General features: G+C 34.9%; 1 protein-coding gene across 1 annotated transcript in view; it reads right to left on the bottom strand.

Moving 5' to 3' along the window:
* Nucleotides 1–831: 831 nt before the first annotated feature.
* The window catches only part of KLHDC1 (kelch domain containing 1), a 91386-nt gene continuing 72525 nt past the window's right edge, over nucleotides 832–19692 (bottom strand). The window contains 6 exon segments of the mRNA XM_006872328.1: nucleotides 832–942; nucleotides 944–1096; nucleotides 7445–7497; nucleotides 9129–9213; nucleotides 13683–13755; nucleotides 15701–15813. Of these exon segments, the coding sequence (XP_006872390.1) occupies nucleotides 912–942; nucleotides 944–1096; nucleotides 7445–7497; nucleotides 9129–9213; nucleotides 13683–13755; nucleotides 15701–15813 (508 nt within the window). The 3' untranslated portion in view covers nucleotides 832–911.

Genomic DNA, 19692 nt, shown 5'->3' with positions numbered 1-19692 from the left:
TTTTTTATAGATGGCAATACTGAAAATAAAAGAGAAAATACCAGATTTTCAATATCTTGGCATCTTGAACACCCCTTATAGAATGGAGTGGGTCAATCGATGGTGTTTTATAATTGCTAGGTTATCATTGTATTTCATTACTTATGAAAATGACTATAGAAGCACTCTTTTTACAAGGCAAAATGTATTTTAAATAGTCTTAAGAACTAATAAATAAACTGCTCCTCAATGTATCAAAGTCAATATAATTAACGTCCATTTACATATTTTAAATCACAGTGTGTGCATATTTAGACAAAGGAAATGAATTTAGGATTGATAAAAAAAAACAACAGAAGACATTTATCCCTTTATTCAAATAACGATGAAAAAAAGTTAAAATGCTGCCTAAGAATACTAGGTGTTAAAAGGGCAGGTTCAGTATTTAACACCATACTGGTGTTCACCTACATTAGAACTTTTGGCCAGCTGTATTAAGCACTGAGTTATTTAAGTGATTTGAAAGTGACTGGAAAAAATTTATTCTTTCTGAAAGTTGATATGTAGTGTTTTTATATACATATCTATAATTATGCTAGGGGTTATGAAGTCCTTGGGCATAACCTTTCATTCTGCTCAAATTTGAATAATCTTTACAGTAGAGACTACATGCTGTAATAAAATCTCCAATAATCGTATTTATTTTAAAAAACAATATGTGCTCTACAACTCATAAGGAAACTGGTTTATAAATATAAATTAATGTATCACTGCTAACATCTAATTCTCTTATATCCCATGTCATATAATCCTTCTGAAAAACACTTTTGTTTCCAATTTTATCATTCAAATAAAGCCTCCAATATGGGGAGTAAAACTTATAGTTTCGTTACAATGCTTAAACATTTTAAATATATAGAATATTTAACAACTTAATTGTTACTGATCCACTCATAATTATTTTGTTTCTTCTGATTGGGCTCTTTGTTCTTCTCGGTGATTAGCTGCAGTCCAAAATGTTATCTTTTTGAATACTTGTTGCAGAAGTTTAGGAGGTAATAAAGATATCTGACTTTCTAAAATGACAACATTTTTACCAATGCAATCAAGGCATGATCTGTAAACAAAATGTAATAGAATTATTAGATTTCTTGAACCAGAAGCTGCAATATAAAATATTTATAGATGTAATCTTTTTTAAAAAATTATAAAATTTTTACATGATAAGGTGCCTTCTTTGTACTGTTTGGAATATACTAAAATCCCTCACCCTAAAACACCAGAATAAACATACATTTTTACAGCTCAAGATACCAAAATCAGACAGAAACAGAAAATGCAACTTAACATACAAGTGTTCTTAAGTTGCCTTCTTTGTACTGTTTGGAACATACTAAAATCCCCCACCCTAAAACACCAGAATAAATGTACATTTTTACAGCTCAAGACACCAAAATCAGACAGAAACAGAAAATGCAACTTTACAAGTGTTCTTAAGTTAAAAAGATGTTTTTGTTGTCAGGTGCCATCGAGTTGGAACCGACTCATAGTGACCCCATGCACAGCAGAATGAAACAATGTCTGATCCTGGGCCAACCTCACTACCGCTGCCACACTTGACACCATCAATGATGCCACCTGGCCAATCCATCTCATTGGGGGTCTTCTTCTTTTTCTCTGACCCTCCATCTTACCCAGCATGACATCCTTCTCCAGCAACTGTTCCTTCCTGACAATATGTCCAACATATGAGAGACGAAGTTTAACCATCTTGGCCTTCCAGGAGCACTCTGGTTGCACTTCTTCCAAAACAGATCTATTGGTTCTTTTGGCAGTCCAGTAGTATTCTCTTCCAGCACCACAACTCAAAGGCATCAATTCTTTTACAGTCTTCCTTATTCACTGTCCAGCTTTCGCATCCATATGAGGTTATTGAAAATACTATGGCTTGGGTCAGGCGCACCTTAGTCCTCAAGGTGACATCTTTGCTCTTCAACACTTAAAAAAATTCCTGTGCAGATTTGCCCAATGCAATACATCCTCTGATCTCTTGACTGCTGTTTCCCCGAATGTTGATAGTTGATCCAAGAAGAATGAAGTCCTTGACAACTTCTATCTTTTCTCCGTTGATAAGAATGTTGTTTATTGGTTCACTGGTGAAGATTTTTGTTTTCTTGACATTGAGATGTAATCCATACCGAAGGCTGTTTGTTCTTTGATCTTCATCAGTAAATGTTCCCAAGTCCTCTTCACTTTCAGCAAGCAAGGTTGTATCATCTGCATATCGCAGGTTGTTAATGAGTCTTCCTCCAATCCTGATGCCACGTTTTTCTTCACAGAACCCAGCTTCTCGTATTATTTGCTCAGCATACAGATTGAATAAGTATGGTGAAAGAACACAACCTTGTCGCACACCTTTCCCAATTTTAAAACATTCAGTGTTCCTATGCTCTGTTCGAACAACTGCTTGTTGGTCCAGGTACAGATTTCTCAGAAGTACAATTAAGTGTTCTGGTTAAAAAGATACAGACTCAATAATAAAGCAGATTATTCTGTGACAGCCCTTTTAAAAAGTCTTTCCAGGTCACTTCTTCTCTGAGAACTATCTTTTTCCTCCAAACAACCCAAAATGACATCTTGATATCCATTTGTATATAATTTAATCTGATTGTCCCCATTTCCCCTCCATAAATTAATGCACTGGGGTGGCATACTTGACTTAAGCTGACCCAGAAACTGGAGTTTTAAAGATATAAATGAGGAAATAGTACAGAAGTGGGTATTCATTTTTTCCCTTTGGATTCCATTAGAGGGAAGCATCATTCCAAACAAAACTCCCTTTTAAAATCTTCAATTTGCTTGAAGAGGGTTTTTTTGTTGTTTTTTCTTAAGTTTTTATTGTGAATTGAGTGATAGTTTACATGGGGACACATCAGTTCATTTTATTGCAATGTTTACAATACCCTGCATGCTTCATCATTCAACAGTATTTGCTTCTATTCCCTTTGGTTTTTGTTTTTTGGGGATGTGCACCAAAACACTCAGGAATATACAATCATTCAAACAGCCAAAAAGCACACCCTGCACTACCACCACCGCCACCAGCACATATCCCCTCTCCCTCCATGAGTCTAGAATCCTCAGCTGCTCCATCTCTCCAAGTCTGCCTCCATCTCTGGCATTGCCACTTCTCTGAGCAGGGTCCCACACTCAGCTTCCGCACTTCTCCCTTGATGTTCCAGGGTCCGCCACTCTGGGACTGTAAGATCAATGATTCACCCCTTATTGCCACAAAACTTCTACCTTTACAGTTGTGACAATCGCAGTTACTCACTATTGAATCATGAGAGTCTTGTCCCCATCTCCTTTCACCAGGCCTGTCTAAACAGGATGAAAGCACTCAGTGGGGATTCTGCCTCCCCGCCCCTGCCCCCCACTCTGAATCTAAACTCCCTCTTGAAAATTTGTAAGTCAGTCACTTCGTGCCTTTACAGCCACCCTACCCCACCCCCCATTGTAGGTAGCCAATGTCTGAGTTGCCCATCTATCAACCTTGTATACAGAGGGGATGGGAATGACCCTTGCTGTAAATATTCTTTCCCTCTTGGTTGGTATTTTAAGTTACTACATCTATAAGTATATGTCAAGTTCATCAGATTGTAGCAATTTACATTTCTTTTTTTTTTTTAATTTCTTTCTTTCCCCCCTTATCCTTGGACATGCCATGGAAGCTAGGATCAATGGGCACTATCTGCAAGTTTGGGCTTTGTTGTTGTTGTGATGTGCCACGGAATTGGTTCCAACTCACAGTGACCCTGTACAGGGTTTCCAAGGCTGTAAATCTTTATGGGAGTGAAAAGCGTCATCTTTCTCCTGCGGAACAGCTGGTAGTTTCGAACAGCTGCCCTTGAGATTAGCAGCCCAATTCGTAACCACTACGCTACCAGAGCTCCTTATGGTTCTCCACAAATCCCAAAAACTTCTGAGGGCATCTGCTAGGCAGTTAAATTCAAGGCAGAGAGGTCAGAGCTCAGATTATGGAAATTGATTTTTTTAATTCCAAAGGGGTAGTCATGACAGGAAAATTACAGGAAGACATGATAGGAAGTTCAAATTTTTAAGAAAAGTGAAAACTGCAATGGTGAGAAAAAGGCAAGAAAAGTGACACCAGGGATTTTTTTCCCATCACAACAATTTACCTGCTCATTCTTAAGAGTGTAACAAAACTATGCGAATTTCATTGGGAAACTTTATCCCATCTCTACAGTCCTGGTCTTGCCACTTCATACTTCTTTTTGTTCTCAAAACAAAGAATATTTAAAAGGCACACAATGTGAGTCTCTTGAGGATGCCAAAACTGTCATTTTGACATGGTGTGAAGTAAATCAAAGAGCACAAAATTATTCGAGGAAGGGGATGCTGTTGTTGTTACTGAGTCAGTTGCAACTCATAGTGGCCATGTAGGAGTCAGAATAAGAGGGTCTCCAAGGATTTTAAATTTTTGCCAGAGCAGAAAGCCTCATCTTTCTCCTATGAACTGGATAGTGGGACTGCAGTCCAGTGCTGGCCTGGACTTTGGAATTTTGAGACGATCATGAGGTGATTCTAATGTTCAGACAAATATGGAAAGTATTGCTATAGTAATTTTCCTTTTTTATAAAAACTCTAACATATGTACCCACATATGACATTTCAATTTCTACATGTACTCTTCAGTAATACTCTTGAAGATATACATCTACATCCATTTTCAGCCCTTTTCCCAAACTAGTCCATACACTTTGTTTCATCTCAATATTTGTAATTCCATGTAACAACAGTTATCCCACTTCTTCCCTGTGATTCTTCTTTCCATTCCTTTGTCTTTCTTCTCTTCTTTTCCTTTCCACTCTTCTTCCCAAACCTTTGTCCCCAGGTAAATGGTTGACCATTTCATGGTGAGCATACTACATACCTATCTACCAGCTAGTTGAAAATTGGGCCCTGAGGGTAAGTTCCATTCAAGACCTGAAGTGTAGCCAAGGTCTTGTATTCTCAACTTCCTCTAGTCTCTTTCTGGCCAATAAGCCCAGTCTTTTTCATAATTTTTACTTTTGTTCCATATTGTCTAATGTGATTCCTTTCAGAATAGTTGGTAGTAACAGCCAGGCACCATCTAGTTCTTCTGGTCTCATAGTCATGTACACTGATGTTCACCTATTCCATTAGTCTACTGGATTAAAATTGATTCAAAGCATCATCAGTTTTCATCACTCTTCTTTCTTCCACACATGGAGACCAATAGTTATACATTAGACAATTACTGATGAATTTTTAAGATCCTAGATGCTACTCATACATACTCATACAGAAAAGATTGCCTTTGTGGTCTGTTTTATGCCAATTGACCATAATGTTCCCTGAGTCTATGGTCCTGAGGCCCTAGGCCCAGCAACTTGTTGCCTCACAGTATTTGGTAATGTCTACAAAATGGTCATCATTTTAATCCGTGTATGCTCCACCACATTCACAAGTATGTTTACAGCAAAGGTAAATAGTCATGTACAAACATCCTCTGTCAAACCCTTATATATTTATGGGTATACTTCCTCTCTCTCTCCTATATCTGTTCAGCTTGTGTATTTGTCCATGTATCTGCCAGTAGAACACTGTTGATGCAGTGTTGTATATACAACAGTATTTACTTCTATCCTATTTAACCCTTGCATTCCTCCCTGTGTCTTCACTTATCTTCATCATTATTCTGCCAACCTCCCTCTAGTTGTATATACTGCCTTCCCCATGACCCAAGTTAATATGTATCTACCCTCTAGCCAGTGGATTACTCTCCTTCCTCTCCCATCTCTGGTAACCAACAAAGAATGTATCTTTTATCATGAAAACCTTTTATTGAGTTTTTATAATAGTGATCTCATACAGTATTTATCCTTCTGTGACTATGCGGATCTGACCAACCAGTGCAGAAACTATGCTGGAGTGTATCAATCATAGGGGAGTGTGGGGAACAAGAGCAAACTTGCACCTTTATCTCTATGAATTACTGGTACACCTCTGCACCTCCAAACTGTTCCATTGTGTCTAAAGGTGGATCACAAGAGTTTGAGATAGCCAAGCTGCCTTTGGCCAGCCAGTACAAGTTACCAGTTTGTCTTTTTTTTTGGAGGGGGTGGTGATGGCATGTCTGTTCAGCTTCCTCTCCTAGGCTGCTTTCAATCCATATCTCTATCCCTTTAGCTGAAGCTCAGGGTTCCAGGATTATCATATGTATCTGTTTCATTTGGTTTTCCTTATCTTTGTTGTAGAGGGTCTGTGTAGTGTTTCTGCCTAGTCCACCATCATGTCATGGATCATTACTATTCTTATGAAGGTAAGATGGTATCTCAAATGTATTTCTTCTTTGAACTTATGGAATTTATACTTTGTACCTCTGCCAGCCTCCTTTTTGGTACTTATATTGTTACTGAACTTTTACTATGAACATAACTAGTTTCCATAACTGTAATGCAGGTTCCTTATATGCAGGAATTAAGAAATATTCTAATGCTTATTGTATTAGTTTCCTAAGAAGCCCTTGTGGTATAGTGGGTTATGTATTGGGCTGCTAACTGCAAGGTCAGCAGTTTAAGTCAGGTGCTCCAAGGGAGAAATGAGTCTTTCTGCTTCTGTAAAGATTTACAGCCTTGGAAACCCTCCAGAGGGTCACTATGAGTTGGCACCAACTTGACAGCACATTGCCAGCCAAACAATATTAGTTTCCTAAGGCTGCTATAACCAAATACTGCAAACTGGGTGACTTATAAGAAAAGAAATGTTTAAGTATATACGTACACATACACACACATCTATGATTAGACATATTCTAAACTCAGGAAGGGAGTGCTGTGGATAAGCACTGGACTGTGAACCACAAGGTTGTCAAGTCAAGCCTACAAATTGCTCCACAGAGTTCAAAGTTTCTGTAAGTTCAGAAAAGAGATAAATTTGAGATATCATCTCACCTCCATATGATCAACAACAAGATGGCAGACTAGGCAGAAATGCTACACAGACCCTCTATAGTAGAAATCTTTCTGCTCCCATAAAGATTCACAGCCTCAGAAACCCTATTGAGGAGTCAGAACTGACTCAGTGGCACTTAACAACAGTAACAACAAATTAAGAAAAGTTTAAATGTAAAAGTAAGATTTAGAATAAAGGAAATATGGTATGTTTTATGTTCACTATTATCATATGAATTGAGTGTAATTTTATAAACAATGTGACAGTACCACATATTTTAATTTTTAAAAATCACATTTGGTGTATGGTTCACCATGATGAATTTAATAATTCTTTTATAAAGATGTAAACATTTTCTAAAATTCAAATCATAAATTATTTGAAAAACAGTATTATTTTTTTTTAAAGTAGAAGAAATAATCATGCATGAATACTATTTATAGCTAGAAAAACTGAATTTGCTTACCTGAGTAATGAGTAAGGCTGTGTTTGAAAGATCAACAAATCATTACAGTGACCCTAAGCGACAAAAAGGAAGAATATTAAATGTGATGTCAGCATTATTAATATCATAGTACATTAATAATTTAATATCTTTAATTTTACTAATTTGCAATAAATGATACAAAATAGCAAATACATGTCTCGTTCTCTAGCTACACACACACACACACACACACATCTTTCAGTGGGCAAAATTCTGTCCAAATTTAGTCTATCTTACTGTAAATTTGAAAATCAGAAATATGATTTTCTTTAAAAAAGTTCAAAATTTTAACAGTTTTCAATTTTGGGGGGTTTTACTTATACCTTTACCTTCCATATAAAGTTTATTTTTAAATACCCCTTCATCTTGTCCCCTTTTTCTAGCAGTCTTGATATTTCTGTGAATTTTTAATTTAAAAATAATTGCACTGGGAGCTTTTATGAATAATGGTTTTCTCATCTAAAATTAATGTAAGAGTCAGCAGAAATTTTTTCTACTCAAATAAGTCTTTAGAATTTCATAATTTATAATCAAGATTTTATTCAGAATTTCTATTATAGTAATAAATTTTCTATCCTAAATAAAGATTGCTAGTATCAAGAGAGAGAAGGTAAACCATAAAATGTGCTTTTAAATAAATGCAAAGTTGTAGTTAAGCTTTTCTTGACACACAGCATACTCAGCCGAAGGAAGCTCTAAAATTTCAATATACATAACTGAAAACATTTAAATTGGAAGCCACAAAACTACAAAATTAACCAAATTCATAAAAGAAAAGCCTCCTATTTCAGGAGTCATCATTCCACAGGTGCTTCTCTGGAGATAGCTGTGCCTGAAGAAATGAGAGAGAGCTGGCAATTTCTTAGTCAGACCATGTCTTGTATCTTATCCCTGCTGGCTGAGTCCTTCCTGCTTTTTTCACATACTCTATACAAACCAGATCCAATGGCTCACATACATGGTATGAATGTGACCAACCTGCTGTGAATATCCCAAGATGCTAGGAGTGAAAGAACAGTACTCTCCAAATGTTACTTATTTATTCTTTTGACTTTGGTTTTTATCAGATTTTAAAGTTAGAATGTTTAAAATTCAAATGTAAACTATCTGGGCAAAACAATGGTTAAAGAAGCATAAAATAAAACAAAAATGCACTTAAAGAATTTCAGTAAAGTAGCTGTCTCTTGAAAGAAGCTATCAGGTAAGATGCAGAAGATATAAATAGGTAGCTTCAACAATATTGGCAGCACTTCAGACCTTAAATTGTGTAGCAAGTTTCACAGACAACTGTTTTATGAGTATCTTCGTAGTTTACAACTATAGTATATATTTTTATGTTATCAAATATTATGTATAAACACTTCAATTCAACCAGATATTATGGTTAGATTTAAAGAGAAGAGAAAGGATAGAAATGAGAAGTAAAAGAGGAGCCATCCTTTAAAACCTCTTCTTAATAAATTGGCTAGGGGAGACCATTTTGATCTGTAAATATAAGATATCCTGATATGACTCACAAAGCTTTACATTCTGAAATGAACCCTACCAGAATGACATTTCAAGTACTTCTGTATTTTGCAATGTTAGAATACTAACATTCTTGCTGAACAGCCACTTTGTTTAAATAACACACTCAAATAAAATAGATTTAAAATGTTCTTACTGTATCCAAGGAAAGTAAATCATCTTTGCTCCCACCAAATACCATTATTTCATTTTCTTTTCCCAAACAGGCTGTGTGCCATAACCTATGGTTGAAATTACAAACAGTGAAAGTATTATAATGAAGAATTTACTTTACATATAAATCAATTTGAAAATGTACACTCTAAAATTCAATCTATTTTAAAGAGGCATTACTGAACTTGAACTTTGGCATGTCCCCAAAGGAGTTAGATTTTTAAGATTCCTCTTGGGTACATTAAATCATATTATTTTAATTAAGGAGATGACTCTCAATTACTCTATTATACTCCCCTCCCCCCCATAACCTTTTTCTAATCTCTTTATCTTACAGGTTTTATCACTGAAATAGGCATGTTAAAAAAGGAACTGTTCAGCACGTTGCTGAAACGGGCACCTTTACCAGTTGCTTTTATTACCGTTCCCATTAGCATCATCATTGACTCTCCTTTCCCTGCTTTCTGTTCCCCATGGTACCCCTTTTACATTTCCATTTTCATACTACTCATCAGCCACCCTAGATATAGAATACCATGTATTCTTAATATTTTCCTATCTCTGATCTCTCCTAGCTTCTTACAGTTGAGAAAAATGTTCAAATCTTGTTTTAGATCATGAAATTTCCTGATCAGACAATATCTTTATTACCAGTGTCCTCTGTTCTTAGCCAAATATTCAGAATCAACAGCTATTCTTTTCCCTTTAAATTTTAATTCTTGCCTCTTCCCAAATGAACCTGTTTACTTCAATCAAGTCCATTTATTTGCTTCCCCTAGGAGAAAGCTTTTATCTAAGTCTAGTTTGCTTACAATGATATGTCAATCTCTCAGGATCTCAAAAACAGGCTCAAGTCCTCCAGGAAATATTCCACATACACATGAAAACTGGCTCTGTTAACATCTCTCCTCAGCATCCCTTCAACATTCATGTGCTCATTTTATACTTTCCTAAAGGCGTGGCGCTGGTGTTTAATGTGCGGCACTGCAAAGTCATTTTGAGCCGCAAGGTCAGTGGTTCAATCTCACCAGCTGCTCCTCAGAAACCCTATACATGGTTGCTATGGGTTGGAACCCACTTGATGGCACTTAACAACAACAACAATTTACATCTGAAGACCAGTTGCTCTGTATACTACTTTGTTTGCTAGCTTTCTTGAGGTCAGAAATAGCCAGAGGAGTGTGCTGGCTAGCTAACACCAAACTCTATGCTCAGTGACATTATGTTGGTAGCTTAAAATTGGCCATGGTGGAAATACAGTACTATAAGTAGAAGCCCTTCCTTTTCTTTCCTTATTTTTTGTGAGAGTTGTTGTTTGCTGTTGAATCAGTCAGACTCATATGGACCCTATATAGGGTTTCCGAGAATGGATAGTGGATTTCTGCAAGTAGAATCTAATTTTATGCTCTACTCAAAAATGCTTAATATGGTATTCTGCACCCTAGATATGCTCAAAAACTTTTGATTAACAAAAGCACAAAGTATCAACATAATTTGTTCAGTGATCAAATACACAAATTATTTCATAAAAGGGTAGAGCATTAAATATTTTTTTAGAAATGGTATGATAGTTCACATCCATCTCCAAATTTCCATTGTTTACCAAAAATAATTTTATGATTTTACAAAATTTATATTTCAGAAAGCTCTGAAATTAAGGATTTTACAAAGTCATTGCTTTGATTCTGAAAGTAATTTAGTTACTTTTTTTAGATCAAATTGTTGAAGCAAGAGATTTACAAAACATATCACTTATTTTATTACCATATAACCAATTTTTAGTAAATTAATTTTTTTTACTTAACTATTTACATGTGCAAACAAAGGGATAATGTCCAATCTGTTAAATCCAAATACTTTACTCAAATAATCATGCACACATTCAGGGTAAATATGCTTGGGTCTCAGGTTAGAACTGAGTCATCAGAGATTTTGTTTGGGAAATACTCTGCCCAATTCTCCAATTCATATGTTAGGACATAAATTTATATAAATATTCAGCAGAACCCATATGGGACTTGAGTGGAGATTAAAAAACAGATTAGCAAAAGGAGACAGAATACAAACTATGCCCTCATTTAGGGGAAGGAACAGTTTAACTTTTGGAGTCCTGGTATGGCTCTGTAGCATAATGAACTGGACCACAAAGTTGGTTTGAACTGCAAGGTCAGTGGTTCAAATTCACCAGCCTCTTCTCAGAAACCCTATACAGGGTCACTATGAGTTGGAACCAACTAGACGGCACTTAACAGCTTGACTTTTTGGAGACAAGGCCATGTGTAACCCTAACAATATGGGATCCAACAGCACCTAAAGCTCTATATACTAACACTTTCTTGACATTTTTTACAGACATATAAAAAAGGGTCCTTGCTAAAAGCCATCTATTCAGGCTGTCAGATACTGCTATACAGATGGCTTTTTAACTAAGCATAGTTATTATCTAAGATGAGACCTGGAGAAGAGTACTACATTATACAACAGTGATTCTCAACCAGGGAGGATTTTGTCCCCAAGAAGACACTGACAATATCTGGACACATTTTTGGTTGTTAAAACTTGGGGAGGCAACAAGTGGGTAAAGGGCAATGCACGGGACACCTTAACAACAAGAATTATTTTATCAAAAATGTCAATATTGCTGAGGTTCAGAAACCCTGTTATAAGAGGAGAATTGGGCAGTTTACATTTCAAATTAAACTTTGAAAGTTTGCACAAAATTCATGTTAACTAAATTATCACTTTCATTTTTAAAAAATAAGCATATATATATATACATACATATATTTATTCTCCTTACACTAAACTGTATCCCACCTGTTCTCATCCTCACCTCATACCTGAAGATAGCTCTGCCTCTGTCTTATCTGCCTTAGGGAAACTCTGGCCTGGACTTCATCTTCGAAGAACACTGGAAAGCCTTTCCTGCCTTGATTTTGGTGACATCTAGCTTGCAACCTGATGTTTTTCTATAGACTGATAGTTTATGTCCTCTCACAGCTGCTCTAAACTTACACCTAAACATTCTAATAAAGCATATGATTTACATGACACATCAGCTGAATTAAAAGAAATCTCTTTATATAGCTCTTCTAACTAGTATATTATTGATAATAATGTTGTTCTAATTATTCATTAAGGGTTGAAATATAAAATAGGAGCAAAATAAAACATTTTACTATCACTTTGGTCTACAATTAATGCATCTGTATAATCAAAGAACTAGAAGAAAACTAAGAATTTATCTAGTCAAACTTTCTCATCTTACAGAAAAATTGATGCTCAGTATCTTTAAGTGACTTTCCCAAAGTCACAAAGCTAAACTGTAGCTGAGCAATTGTTAGAATTCTAGACTCCCATATGTTAGATACAACTCTTTTAATTAAAAAATACATTAGTTTTCAGATGATCAAGAATTGTCAAATTATAATATACATAAAATATGTAGTTTTTATATATAAATCTAAATATAAGGGACTTCAAAAAGTCTGTAAAAAATTACATTATCTTTTACTCCCTCTTTTATGAACTTTTTGAAGTCCCTTATATGTACTTAAGAGCTCTGACAGTGTAGCGGATAGGAGTTAGGCTGCTAACCTTAAGGTCAGCAGTTCAAAACTACCAGCTGTTCCATGGGAGAAAGATGAGGCTTTCTGCTCCTATAAAGATTTACAGCCTCAGAAACCCTATACAGAGTCACTATGAGTCAGAACCGACTCCACAACACATAATCGCCACCACCACATGTAATTAAGATAAAATATTAATATACACACCTAGATATTTTTTCTCAAGTTAACTCAATGGTCATTTATGAATAAAAATATGTGTTATTAGATTGACTTCACACTAGTATACATTATAGTAAAAAAATATGAAATACATGGCATAAAAAAGATTAAGTCTATTACTGATGATAACAATAATACACTGAATTTGAATTGTCTCTGCAGATATATTTATTATACTATTCCAATTAGAAAAATAAGAATTACACTGCTAATGTGGTAATCCTTGTAGTCTAATATTATATTGAGTCTATAATTTTACCCTAATGTATATCACAGATAAATAACATTTAAAAAAATTCACAGTAGTTAATTAGAAAAACAATTTACTGTATCAACATAAAACCAAATTTCCTTATTAATTTGCTTGAAACTTCTTTGAAATACAAATAACTACTACTAAATAACTATTAAAGCCAGCCCCCACTCTATCTATGTATTACAAATATTAACATTATATTTTTAATTATTCTAGCAGGCAAGATTACATATTTATCTAAAAGAACATTCTCAAATATGCATTATTATATTCATATATACATGGAAATATGGATGAAAAGGATTAATCAATTTAGTAATTATATATGATTAAAATATAATTAAATTAATTATTTGGGTAACATCAAACTTACTGGGAAGATATAATTCCTGATTGTTTATGGTTTTAATAACAAACTATAAATTTAGGGCTACATTTTAATACTTTAAAATTCCTAATAATTTTACTATCTGTCATATTCTAGACCTACCTGGGTCTTGTTTTAGGTAAATGTGTAAGTTGTTTCCAACAATTTGTTATAACATTATGAATCCAACCATCACCTGCAGATTTATAATTCAGAAATTAAAATTAGGTCTTTACGAAAATACTTCAATTGTTTTACAAATTTACCAGGTTATATTTATGCAACTATTATTTATGAGCATGTATATTTTACCATAAAAAATTAAACATACACACAAAAGTAGACTGAGCATGACAACAGACATCTACACATCCCAAATCCAACAAATATCAAGATTTTGCCACATATGTTCCATTTACCACCTTTTGATATTCTTGTTACTGAATTATTCTAAAGCAAATAAATATTCTAGAATTTCTGCCATACACACTTCAATATGTATTGCTAAAAAGTGTTGATGGGTTTTTTTATATAACTACAAGGCCACTATCACAGTCAACAAAACTAGAAATAATATCTCAGTATCATCTAATAGCCATGTAACTACATTTTAAATGGAATTATCTATAAGAAAGAAAACTGGCTGGACTAAGAGGATATTTAATTTCCCCTAAGTCAATGTCCAATATAGCAAATTGGAAGTAAAAACACGAGACCTAAAGTTAAATGCAAAATTACCATATGACCTAACAATTTCATTCCTGGGTATGTACTCAAAAGAACTGAAAGCAAAGACTTAAACAGATACTTGTGCATCACTGTTCATTGAGGCATTATTCTCAACAGTCAAAAGGTAGAAACAACCCTAGTGTCCATCAACGGATGAATGAATAAACAAATTATGGCATACACATAAATGGGGCATTTTTCAGCCATAAAAACTAACAGAGTTCTGATACAAATTACAACATGGATGAATCCTGAAAATATGTTAAGTGAAATAAGCTAGACACAAAAAGAAAAATATTGTATAATTCCACTTATAAAAAGTTATCTAGAATAGACAGACAGAGATAAAAGTAGATTAGTGGTAACCATGGGTTGTAAGAGAAGGGAGAATGGGAAATTATCACTTACTGAGTAGAGTTTCTGGTTAGAGTGATAAAAAATTTTGGAAACAAATAGTGGTAACAGTTGCACAACATTGTGTATTTACCATAATAAACAGACAATAACACTACACCACATGAAGACACATTAAACACCCCTTAGTGAAATGAACATATTTTAGTTTTTGGTTAGATTTCAAATCTCCTAACTGAAATATCTCACATGAGAAAAATCTGTAAGAATAACTAATTTATTCCCTTACTACGAGTTATTCTTTCTCTAAAAAAGCCTCTGGAATTTTCATCTTTGTTTAGTATCTAGATGGCTGCCAAATATAATTTTGCTTCTCACTAAATTATTTTTTCAAACCCAGTTGCTTCTAGGTGCTGTAAAAAAGTATATGAATGGCTTTAATGATATACAGAGATTCTTAATGATAATTTCTCTAGTAATAGGAAACTTCTAGGTTAAGAAAATATAAACCATAGATCATGTCAAGCTAAGAAAGTGGCTATTCTTGGATATTTATATATCATTATACCACAATGTGATTGCTGAAAGAAAGTCAGTACAAAATCCATAGCCATGGAATCCTAAGTGATAAGGGTAAAAATTCTAGCTAAGGACTTTCCTTGGAGTTCTGGAGAAAGAAAAAAAGAAGCCCTGGCCTACCAATCTTATATTGCCAGAGCTTTCTATGAAAAGCTACTCTTCTATTGCCCATTCTAGCCCACAGCATAGATATCTGGATTAAAAATCAGGACACAAACTCACAGAATATGACAGTTGAAAGGGACATTAATTCATCTATATTCAACCACCCTTCCTGTTCTCTAAGAAACAGGAGACCATGGAAAGCCAAGGATGAAAAAGAAAAGAGGTCCTCTACCATAATGCAAGCATATAATTAGGATATAGATAAACCAAAAAATTAGAAGGAGGAACAAAACAGGAAGCCACATTAAGTATCAAATGCAACTAAAGGAAATGTAATGAGACAATAACTGTAGTCTAAACTTCCATTGACTTACTTAATGGAATATTTTCTGCACTTAGTCCACCAAATAAAAAAAGCTTATCATCAGCTATTGGGGTTAATGTATGCCATGAACGATGTTTTGGGTTTTCTCCATTAACAGGAATTCTGTAACAAGGTAAAAAAAGTACTATGTTAGTCAAAAGGGTTTTGATCATCTCAGGTCTTAAGGGGAAAACTGCCTTCAAAGAGCACTTTTTAAAACAGTTAATTTTATGAATCCCAGTTCTATGAAAGTTTTAAATTCTTAGATGAGTTTAAACAATTTATTTCCATTTAACATCTATTCCACATGACCAAAGACCATAGAGGGAAAATAAAACAATCACATTTCCAGTTAATTCACAATGCAACTGCTGCATCTTTCATACTGGTTAATGAATATATTTCCTCAGGTGTTTTGGGGTTTTTTTTGGGGGCATAATAATCTTCCTATCTATAAAATATATACTGTTCTTTTATATTTAATTGTCTGTTTTCTGTTGATTTCCCCAAGGAAATTTTGGAGATTTTGTTTGTTTGACTGTTGCTTTGGTTTTTTGATGGTTGTTGTTAGATTGTTTTAACTTTGGTTTACTTGTAGAATTTCCTGAAGCACTACCTTCTCCTGAGAATGCTATCCACTCTAACTTCAAAAGAAAAGTATGCAAGTCATTCTGGATTCAGGATAAACCTCTAAAGATTTCAAATATCATCCTGTTTGTAAGAAAATAAATACAGAGGATGGCAGATCAGGGAGAAGTGCAGTGAGGAGCTCCGTCAGCAATAACACAGAATACCAGATGAAACAGGTTCAGGGGAAATTCCCAGAACTCTGAACCACATATAAAGGAATATTTAGAAAGTTTGAAGGCTTACAGCCAGTGGAATTTGTAACGGAAGCAAGAAATCTAGTGCTTTTGGATCCTCTGGCCTCAGTGCCTCCGGAGTGGTCATCTTGGGTGAGATGGAGTGGGAGGAAGGATCAGAGCCACCATGGATGCCTGACCAATCCTTGGAGATAAAGGTGTAGGCATTCTTTTTTTTTTTAATCTGTTCGTTGGTTTCTCACTGTCTGCGCACTGCCATTCTAGTGACTAGAGGGGTTGCCTAAGTGAGTGGATACCCTCCTCACACACAGAGGATTCTACTACACATGCACACAGATCTGCTCAAAATTTAAAGGAACAATTTCCACTTAAAACCAAGCAGCAGTGCAAAACGGCCACAGCCAGCCCTGAACTGTTAATCACTAGGAAAAAGGCCTGAATGGGGATTATGGAGTAGGAGAGAGACAGACTAAAATGGAAATAGGCCAAAAATTAAATCCTGAGTTACATCATAACGACCAACAGTGGCATCTTGAAATTTCTCAGGCGTCCTTGAAGGCAAGAAGCCAAGAGATGGGCATTAAAGTTATACTCATATTTGGTCACAGAAATTTTTTTTTCTCTCTCTCTTTTCTGCCAATTATAGGCTACAATAGCCAATCTTTTTTGCTGTTGCTGTTTTGTTTTGTTTTGTTTTGTTTTTTTGGTCCCCTCTTTACCTTCAGGGGGCTCTTTCTCTCCCTACATTACCCAAGAAGAGACAGCAACTACAGTCATTTAGTCAAGCTACAAAATCCTATACAACCTATAAAATCCTATACAACCTATAAAATCCCACCATCCAGGTAAGAACCAATACCAGCTGCCATACACCAAGTAGGCAGCCAACACCTGCAACAGTTATTCTGAGTTGAATAATATGAAGAGTGAAAAGGGAAGCCCATATCCCGATCATATCTACCTGGAGCAAATCAGAAAGAATAAAAAAAATATAACATACATTCATCTAAGTATTAAAGTCAAAGCTAACTATTGAATATGCCCAAGAAACAGATGACCATCTCTGGACATGTCCAGAAACAAGATAAAATGACTGAGACAAATGATTGGGATGCAGACCTTGACTTCATATTTGAAGGAGGGCAGGCTTTGGAAATGCCTGAGAAGGAATTCAGGAAAACAGAGGACTTGAGAAAAACAAGGAAGACGTTGGGAAAGTGCTACAGGAACAATCAAATAAGATAGATACAGCATTGGAAACAATTCAAGACCTACAGAAAGAGGTCCAAATGATTAATAATAGAATATCAGAAATGGAAAATACACTGAAAGGGCAAAGGAGTAGAATTGAATAGATGGAAGCCAGAACTAGTGAGCTAGAAGTCAAATCACTGAAAACTACTAAGATAGAAGAGCAAACAGAAAAAAGGATAAAAAAATCTGAAGAAGGTTTAAGATTCATGTTGAACAACATGAAGAGGAATAACAGGAATTATCAGCATTCTGGAACAGTAAGAATCACACAAGTCCACAGAGGAGACAGTTGAAGAGCTACTAGAAGAAAATTTCCAAACATCTGAAAAGTGACAAGGTAAGCATTCAAGAAGCTCAACAAATCCCAGGAAGGACAGACCCTAAAAGAAACTCACCAAGACATATAATAATCAAGCTCTTGAAAATCAAAGATAAGAACAAAATCCTGAAAGCAGCTAGGGAAAAGAGAAATGTAACATACAAAGGCAAGCAAATCAGATTATGTTTGGATCTCTCAACAGAAATCATGAAGGGAAGAAGGCAAGAGAGAGACATATATAAAACCCTGAAAGATAAAACACTGTCACCCAAGAGTCCTTTATCCAGTAAAGCTGTCAATCAAATGCGATGGTGTAATCAAAATATTCCAATATAAACAGAAGCTAAGGGATTTTGACAAAGCCAACCCTGTACTGCAAAATATCCTAAAGGTAGTTCTGTGGATTGAGAAACAACAAGAACAGACAACAAACAGATTGACGTACATGGCAGCACCACCCAGAACTCAATAAACAAATGGAAGAGTCAAGAACAGAACAAAACTATAAAAACAAATTCAGAAGATCTGGGAGGTCAGTCTAGGATCAAAACAATTACAATGTGAAAGAAGGTAAACATATAGGAACAGATATCCAGGTGGTAAGAAGGTCAGGTAGATTACAGGATAAAATAGACTGTGTTAAGTGGAGGGAAAAGTTAATAGAATATACGGTAACCTCAAAAAAATTTAATGTTTCACAACATACCAAGAAAATGAAAATCTAAGAACATGCAAACATTAAAACTATGAAGAAACTAACAAGAAGGAACACACACACACACACACAAAACATGAACTCAGGACAGGAAGACATGCAGAACACAGAAACCATCAGCACCACAAAAACAAACAAACAACAACCATAATGTCAACAATTATTCTATACCTATCGGTAATTACACTGAATGTCAATGGATTAAAGGTACCAGTTAAGAGACTGAGAGTGGCAGAGTGGATAAGAAAACAAGATCCTTCAATATGCTATCTGCAAGAGACACATCTTACACACAGAGACAAAAATGAATTAAAAGTCAAAGGATGGATAAAAATATACCAAGCTAAATTAAAAAAAAAAAAAGAGCAAAAGTGGCAATACTAATCTCTGATAAAATAAACTTTAAGGCAAAAACCAGCATAATAGATAAAGATGGACACTATCTCATGATTAAAGGGATAATTGAACAAGATGACATAATCATAATAAATATATATGTTCCCAATGAAAGAACCCCAAAATATATAAAGCAAACTCTAATAAATCTGAAGAAAGAAACAGACAAATCTACAATAACAGTGGGTGATTTGAATATACCACTTTCAAAAATGGATAGAGCAACCAGAAAGAAACTAGATAAAGACAGAGGAACTAAACAACAAAATCAGCCAACTGGACCTCATAGATGTGTACAGAGCATTCAACCCAACTACAGCATAATACACATTCTCTTCCAGTACACATGGAACATTCTCTAGACTAGATCATGTGTTAGGACACAAAACAAGCCTCCATAAATTTACAAACATCAAAATACTACAAAGCATCTTCTCAGACCACAATGCCATAAAATTAGAAATCAACAATAAGAAGACCAAGGAAATAAGTTT

This window comes from Chrysochloris asiatica, unplaced genomic scaffold, assembly GCF_000296735.1.
Source record: "Chrysochloris asiatica unplaced genomic scaffold, ChrAsi1.0 scaffold00194, whole genome shotgun sequence".
Classification (NCBI taxonomy): domain Eukaryota; kingdom Metazoa; phylum Chordata; class Mammalia; order Afrosoricida; family Chrysochloridae; genus Chrysochloris; species Chrysochloris asiatica.
Note: the sequence above shows the minus strand (reverse complement) of the source record. Positions and strands in the feature narration are given on the sequence as shown.